Source organism: Chironomus tepperi, unplaced genomic scaffold, assembly GCF_022539635.2.
Source record: "Chironomus tepperi strain 1889 unplaced genomic scaffold, CSIRO-AGI_Ctep_v1 contig_335, whole genome shotgun sequence".
In the NCBI taxonomy this organism is placed as follows: domain Eukaryota; kingdom Metazoa; phylum Arthropoda; class Insecta; order Diptera; family Chironomidae; genus Chironomus; species Chironomus tepperi.
In genome coordinates, this window is record NW_027226457.1 from 1,024,278 (window position 1) to 1,033,144 (window position 8,867).

Below are 8,867 nucleotides of genomic sequence, written 5' to 3' on the forward strand. Positions count from 1 at the left end.
ATTTCTTTCTGAATTGAGAGTTGATTGAAGGATACAGAAGTGATCCGGAATGTCCATAAGATCCATTGATTTGATTACAATACCAAAAATCATCAGTAAAGCTCCTCATTTCTCTCAATATTCCCAAAAAATGCGCGACTGTAATTTAACTTTTAACTACCTTTCACTTCCTCGTTCTCTTATTGCTTTTGATAACTTTTTGGACCATTTTTTACTTTCTTTATAGATGATATTATTGCCATTACTGATTCCGCTCTCCCTCCATCGCCCTATCGTACAGAACAATTTTTTTTCATCATTTTAAAAAAAGTTCCCATTAACAGATTCCATTTCTCTTACTTCATGACATTGGATTTTTTAATATTTTTTTACTACTCATTCCATTCCGTACATCACCATCATTATCGTCGTCTTCATTTTCTCGTTCCTCACTCCCATTTTTTATTCTATATGAAACTTCTATATACAACACAGAGAGTGTAATTTAGTGTGACAATGGAGAAAAGAGCAAGAGAAATGAATGAAATGAAAGGGTACAAAAGGGACGCAAGGGTGTACTTGGGGATACGCAAAGGTTGTAGTCGAGTCGAGTCGACCCATGCCGACCCAAGCTGTAGGGGGATGTGTGACAGAATAAATAAAAGGATTGCATGATGAGATGTGGTTTCGATTCCTGCTTGAGACAAGTTATTGCAATATGGGAGAAAAGTCAGTGAAATATGGAAGAGGGGAAGGGGAAGGGGAGGCTTAGTTCTTTAATTATCAAATTCAAGATCTAATTACAAATCAAAGATGCTCACAGATTTCAGACTCATTTTGGAATAGTTCCCCTAATCCTCAAAAAAGCAACCCCAAATACAACCCTTAAAAGGCATCTCATATAGAGTCATGAAGAAGAAACGGAATAAAAGTTGAAAACAACAGGGATAATTCATTAAGTTTTATGTTCATCTATTTTTATTAGATTTTTCATTCGTGTCTCCCTCTTTTTTTCTGCCATTCCATTCGGATCGTCTCTTTGTGAGCTGTTATAACCCCATTTCTTAACTCACTCTCACACAGTACTTAACGACATATACACATTTCAAAGCGATGACAGCAAAAAGCTTTATCTAAATTTTTATTTTTATTTTCAAACATTTTTCAATGTTCTGATGCTTGCTTGGTGCTGCTGCTGCTCTTTTTATTTTTTGATGGATTTTTTTTGGCGTAGCAAATGTGGTTTTATGTTCATTATGGCTGAACGACGGGCATGAATAAATGGAATGCTTCATTTGAGATTCTCGCTTTTTGTTTCATTGGTGTTGTTTAAAGTTATTTTTCGGATGCAGTTTTGCAACATCGGAACTGGATATTTGATAGTTTAACGGGTGTTGAGAGATTTTCTGAATTGGAAGGGATTAAACTTTATGGGATGAAATTTAATTTTAAAAATCATTCTGAATTTCAATTTAAGTTCTCAACTTGACTCAAGTTGTTCAAGAACTGACAGTCAACAATTTGGAATTTTGATGACAACGTCACTTATAAGTAAGTAGACACATCAAGTCAACTTCTGAATTCTGCTGACATAATTCGTGTCACTCAAGTCAACCCTCATTAATCAACTTTTGAAAATAAAACTTCAAAGCTACGTCATTATAATTCAAATTTCATTCCAAGAATACTCATGACTAGCAAAAGGCGTGGAGAACTTCATAAAAAATTCCTTTTTAAGTCTTATAAAGTTTCATTCTCTGATCTACTTTACATTTCACTTTGATCAATCAATTTCTATACTTTTGAGAAATGCGCTGATGATGCCAATTTATATCAGATCATAAATTTCAACTGCTTTAGCATCATTACATCATATATGCAGCATAGGAAAATTGTCACCATTCTTTGTAACATGTCATATGGATGTGCGTACTTTTGGATAAATGGGAGGAGTATGAAGATGAAAATCGTTGAATAGAAATTGCTCTTAGAGATTTTTTTCTAAATGATGGTGTAATGTCAGGGGATCATCTGGAAATGAAGCGCAGTTTATGATGTGCTCAGTGGATGTGGGAGGAATGAAAATTTATTTTGATTATTTTATGTGACGCAGACTCTTGCGTAGAAAATCTGGAAAGTCTCAAATTACACGGTTCATCCTTAAGATCTCTCAATTATGACGTACTACAGCTATAACCTATAGTATTTTAAACACTTTAGCGCTTGCTGCTGTAAATCATACAAGACATTCCTCATTATAAACATCTAATGATTAAGTATACTCATCTTGACGAGAATTTCAAACAGACACTTGACAACAATACTTGAATAAGAAGACAATTGCTTGTTTTAACTAAGATGTCTTCATTATCAGCAAATTTACTCTCATAACCGCAATCATCTAAAATATTTCCATAGAATTAGTCTAAGCAGCACACCGTACACGAATTTACTATACAATTTTTCACAAATTATGTCTTAACGAGGATCAAATTACTGTGGATATAGCGACAAAATATTAGAATCTTTCACGATTTTCAGCCATAAATTTGAAACTCTTTCTTAGTTGTTATTACTTTGTGAATAAATTATTACACGAGTAAGTCGTTCGAGAATAGCAAAAAAAATAATGTCGCCGAGGTATCTTGGGAGTAATAATTTATAGACAAAACGCTTGCATCTTATTCCCTACACTAAATGAGTCATAGTTGAATGAACGAGGAAAAATCCAAAGCAATTAACAAGTTATTTTGTAGAAGATTATAAATGCACAAGAAAAAAGGATGAGCTTATCGTATTACCGGGTTCAGGAGTGCAGCAAGGAATAGGATTCAGTTGGAGCCTGAGAGGCCATTATCGCTGTTTGCCCTATGTCAATATCTAATGGTTAGACCTCCCCCACAATTCTCTGAATTCACCCCTAATCCCACAATTTGATGATTCAAGTTTCAATCTTCTTCAGTCTTCTTCAAACTATTTCTCGTGTCTTCGTCATCATTTTCTTTCATAAATATATGTCAGCTATATTCATTCTCCTTATTTTATTTAAATGCAAATAATGTTTGAATGAGGAACGAGATTTTTTGACATTTCATGTTATTTCTCCTTTCTACTCGCTTGTATTTATGCCTTGATTTTATTTTTCTCTTCTCTCGTGACACATGTGTGAATACCATTTTCATGTTGATAAAAGGAAGTGAAAGGAAACGAAAAAAAAAAGTTTAACGATCAGTTTGAAGTGTGAATGTGGAATTAGGTTAGTGTTGAGACGCATTTGGTTATGTGATGGGGATGAATGATGAATGATTGGAGAGGATGATGAGAATTTATGGATAATCTGGGCTTGAATGTTGGTACTGCATGGAAAAGAGATGCTAGTTTGTGAGAGTCAATGACATAGGTTCGGGTATCTAACGAGACTGACGAATCTCACGATTCCAATGAGTCTGATGAATCTAACAAATCTGAAGTTCCTAGAAGAATTAGTGGAAGTCCCCCTATAAATCATAAATAACCAAACCAAGCATAACATTCCATTCGTAAAAAAATCTTGATTTCCATCACAATAGGAACTGATTGAATCTCAACTCAAATGAACAAACGATTCGTTTCCATATTTTACTTCCAATGCAAAAATTCTTCAAGAGTTCACTGCATATAACCAGTGAACTATGTACCAAAAAAAATCCGATCCATAAAAAATTCAAACATCCAACGCACTTTAACATCTAAATGGCATTCACACAATATGCATCTATAGACATCTGATGAAACATACTCAAAAAAAGGAGTTTTTGACAAAGCTCTTGCTACACTTTCGGAAGAAAATTCAGCTATAGATGTGAAGAGCGTACGTATAAATGGGAAAAATGAAAATTTATGTTTTTGCGCGCCCTTTTTTCTCACTTTGCTACACAGTCTCTGACTTTAAACCATATAACGCGCACTGTGTGCTTAATGACAGCTGGAATGAGTTTGAATGAATGGCAAAATGGTGTTTGAATGAATAAGAGAGATGAGTGGGAAAGTGTGAAATGCTAAAACACAGAGGGGATGATGAAAAAAAATTATATTTTTTTTAATTGCTTGGAAATAAATGCTCTTATTCATTCCGCAATTCAATTTTTACTCCGTTTTTTTCTTTCGTATATCCGTTTTGTACATTTTCCCATCATATTCATATGAACATAAAATTTATCTCTTTATCTATATGAAATTCTTTTTTATTCTATTTTCACAGATGCGGTATACAAAAAAGGTTTCCATGTGGCCTGTCGGACTTATAACTAAATACGGTGTGTCGACACCGATTGTGAAAAATGGAACTCTCGCAGGATTTTATGACGGTTGGAATGGTGGACGAAAATATCCAGTATGTGATTTTTTCCTTTAGATTACTGTCTGATGGGGATTGGGGATATTTGTTGCATGTGTCGGTCCGTCAATCATAATTGAATTGATTGGTGTCAAATACCTTGATTTATCAGAAGCTGATTTAGTTTAATTTGAATTAGTTACTTGCAAAATGTCTGAATCAACTCAGTCAAAGTTCAGATAAAGTTCATATTTTCCTTTAGAACTGTCTGATTTGAACCGGTCCGTCAATCATAATTGAATTTGTCAAATGCCTTGATTGATCAATCAAGCTTTGACTTGCAAAATGTCTGGATAAACTCAGTTAAAGTTCAGATAAAGTTCATTCAAACTTTGATCCGGTTCAATCAAACTTTGATCCGGTTCAATCAAACTTTGACTGTCTCATCAAACTTTGATAAGGTTCAATCATAGCTTGGTTGTCTTGCCAATAGAGTATTGAACCAACTTTAAATTGATTCAGTTCCGAGAATATTTTCTCATGTAAATCAATCAATATGACATCAAGTTGCGCTTTTGACACCCAACAATGACCACACACACATCAACTTTTCCTCCCTGAACATTGAATTCCCATAGACATAGTTCCACATGTTCATGTTTCTTTAATGTCTATTCATAGGTTGATATGGCTAGTTTTTCTGTATCCGTGCGGTTTCTACTCTCACGACCGAATGCTAGCATGCCATTTAAGCCTGGCTATGAGGAGGATGGATTTCTAAAAAGCTTGTCGCCTTTAAAACTGACTGAAATTGAATTACTAGCATCAAATTGTACTGAGGTATGTATATCCATATTGGATGTCTTTTTTTATCACTATACAACCTAGAAATGGAAATCCAGAAATTGTGTATTTTTTGAGCCATAAGAAATGAGGAGAAACATAAAATAAATTACAATTTAATTTCATTTAAGAAAAGATTTGTCACGTTGAGGTAGACGTAGAAACAAATGTCGATTTATATACAGGAAGATGTCGTCGTGTAGATACAAACTTGCGGAATATATAGGGTGTAAAAATTTAATTTAAGACATTCCGTTTGCACACGATTTAGACGAAAAATTGTTTATTTCGTGAAAATTGTCAGCCTATAAAAGATTCGCTTCAAGGCACTCTTAAAGAAGATCTTAAAGCCATCATTGATGATCTCAAATAGCAATTATTTTCATTTAAAGATAATGTAATAAATATAGAATGGCCTCTTTGATACTTTTTGTATCTGAAAGCTGCAAATTACTTATGCCTAAAGGCAACATTGGATGTTATTACGTAAGGTTTTCTGTGTTGTTGCTGTTTGATAGCACTTAATTTACAACAACAGCTAATGTAATGAATTGTTATTAAAGAGCTGTTTCTGATAGTTGAAGTTGGATATGAGCTTTAAGCTGGTTTTGATGTTTTTGGTGAATTTTCCGAGCAGACAAAGAGCATGCTGAATTATATTGATTGTGCATACTCATGAGTACACTGAGTATGCTCATTGTCTGTTAGAGCTTATTGGAATTGAGATTGTATTTGATAAAAATTTGCAGATATTCACTAAATCTAAATGTGACTCTTGGCAACCTTTAGCGTGAATTTTTTTCTGTGTCAAGATTCTTCTGGAAAATTTTCAAGTGCTCTTCAAAGCTCAAGGCTGCAAATTTCAGAAAAATCTGACTATTGTTCGTGCTGTAATCTAAAACTTGTGGGACAGCTTAGTAACAATGAAGTTGATTTTAACAAGCAGATGTTTATTCTTAGAAGATTAAAAACAGACTAAATATTTTTACGAAAGGGGTTTGCAACTATGAAATTTGACAAAATTAAGTTTTAAATACAATTTAAATATTAAAAAATCGTTGTTTTATTATCAGTACAGAAAGATCATTTACATTAGCATTTGTAGCGACCGAAGCTCTTTAACACATCTAAGAAGCTATAGCTTCTCCTCATTTCAACAATATTTTCATTCCTATTAATGATAAAGACTTTTCTATTTCAAAGTGTTAACAATGACTTTTTAACTTACAATTTCTTATTCTGAATTCTCTTTTGTTACTTCCTTTTTTGCAGATACTTGTTTGGCATACACAATCAAAGAAGAATCCAAATGCGATGCCCTTAGATACGGCGAAATACAATAGCACGAATCTCATACAGTTAAGACAAATTATAGTGTAACATGCAAAAAAATAAGCAGTGAAAAAAAAGTACCCGAAATGGACGGTGTTTATGTTTATTTCCATAAAATAATATTAAACTATTAATCAATGAGGTGCTAAAATAATTTTTTTTATTTTCTATTCTGTGAAAAAATGTGAGATGAATAATAATAAAAACATATAGTCGAACTGAAATGAATATAAATTTTGTGGTGAAGAATAATGCGGCAATGCGGCTCCTGCGACTGAAAAACTGTGTATATATGAGACTATAACCAAAAAAAACCCATACATCTAGTGAAATAAAATATATATAAATATAAAATAGTGAGAAATGAAATGAAAATGGAGATACATAGATAGGAATGACTAGCGGGTGGAAGGAGAAATAATACAGTATTGGATGAATGCAGAATTAATGTCTTTCTGTTTAACGAGGCGTACTTATAATGGAAAATACAACATCAACTGAACATTTTCGAATGCCTTTTTTTTCAATTTTTCGAGATTGTGAAAATTATGTTGGCTCTGCCGCAATCTAAAAATATTTTTTTATGTTGCTTCCTTTCATGCATTTGTTGGAAAAATAAAGTTTTTTTTTGACATATATGCATCGAGGAAAGAGATTTATTGAAAAAATCGCTGTGAAAATTTTATTTCAAAAAATAATCCTAAAATCATATCAGCAACAGTGAAACTAACTCTATATAAAAATATATATACTTACTGTGAATCGAAATTTAATTTAATTTAAAATTTTATTAGCGTTGATAAATAGAATTTAAAATATTTTTTTGGACATTTTTGCTTCTTCCTTCTTTATTTTTATGTTTATTGACTTAAAAGCTTATGGGGAATTTTGTCAGATTTGATCTTGGGTTTTTGGCTTTGTGGATGTTGAGCTGCTGATGTGTCGAGTGGTTTTTAGAGAGACTGTAAACAGTAGAAGATTTGTGAAATTCTGTATGATTTACATTGTATGTAAGAATTCTACCTATGTGTAGGTGCTTAATCTGAATACATCCATCATGAGTACCAAGCAGAGTACCGAAGTCGAGTCGGATTTTGTATGAAAAAGTAGATCAAATCTACTCGACTCCATGTAAAATTCGAGTCGACCTTCAAGCCATGGTATCAAGTATTGCTGGGTTGGTATGCAATGATTAGATTCCGATATACGATACCACTACGCCACGCCACTGAGTCATTCGACTCAGTGAATTGAATAATCAATAGAAAATAAGGTAAAAATTCTGAAACATCAAAGAAAAAGTCTGACAAAATTCCTCGAAGGAGCGCCTAATAAGAGCAAAATAGAATACAGCACGAAAGAAACGAGAAAGAAAAATTGTTAAATCCAGGGATGAACATAAAATAAGAAAGCGCCATTAGTTGAATATACACAATCCATTTATCGACATCTCTTCTCTTTTTTGTGATTATTTTTATTTCAAATATTTTATTCGACAAACGTTTTATCCCTGAATTTGAAATTAGTAAAACAGTGATAGAGAGATAGAATTGAGAGGAAATTCAATCAAAGACTCAAATCACGTTGGTGTGATGATGTGAAATTTGTTTATTCTCTAAATAGATAGCAAAAAAAGAATGAAATAAAATAAAATAATTTTCTCAAACTAAACAAAAATAGGGAAGGAAATACAGCACAATCGTAAGGTTTAAAACTGAGGATGAATAAGTCTCAAAGCGATATCATAAAGTCAAGCACAATTCTGATTGCATGTTTTAAAACAATTAAATCCGGTTAAGCAATTTAAGTTCTTGCCAGAACAATAGACAACGACGAGTTAGAGAATGAAAGAGAAATGAAAAAGGTAATTTTTATATTAAGTACACCGGGCACGGAAAATTGCTGAGTAAACGTCGGTAATTCATTTCTTTTTCTTTCATTTCCGCTACTTTAGCGCATTTTTTTTTTAAAGTACGCGTGGTGGATTTGTTGGAAATGTGGTTGCAGTTTGATGGAATGATGAGATGAAGAGTCAGGTGGAACATAACATTTTAATAGATTTTTCAATTATAGCTGTTGACGGGAATAATTGTAGCTGTCAAGGCAATTAATTAGATTTTAATGGGATTTTGTTGCGGGATTTGTTTATATTTTAAGTCTGACAGTTTTGTTTAATTAAAGTTAAAGTTGGTCGATGCTAAAATGAAGCTTTAATTCAAAAAGGTTTTTGATCGGCACATGTTGTTCATGCTAGTCTGATAGGGGTCACATGCAATCCAAATGACGATTATTATGGTAATAAACATGAATATATCAGACACTCAGACACCATATGACAGCTACTTAGAAGCTATATGACAGCCACTTGAACGTCATATTGCAGCCACTTGGACATCAT

The 8,867-nt window shown here is 32.9% G+C and overlaps 1 protein-coding gene across 2 annotated transcripts in view; it reads left to right on the top strand.

The window, feature by feature from the left end:
* GlcAT-P (Glucuronyltransferase P) overlaps nucleotides 1-8,867 on the top strand; it is a 61,081-nt gene extending 52,214 nt beyond the window's left edge. For both annotated transcript variants that reach the window (XM_070644208.1, XM_070644207.1), the window contains 3 exons: nucleotides 4,220-4,351; nucleotides 4,976-5,134; nucleotides 6,410-8,867. In XM_070644208.1, the coding sequence (XP_070500309.1) occupies nucleotides 4,220-4,351; nucleotides 4,976-5,134; nucleotides 6,410-6,517 (399 nt within the window). In that variant the 3' untranslated portion in view covers nucleotides 6,518-8,867. The remainder of the gene's footprint in view (nucleotides 1-4,219; nucleotides 4,352-4,975; nucleotides 5,135-6,409) is intronic.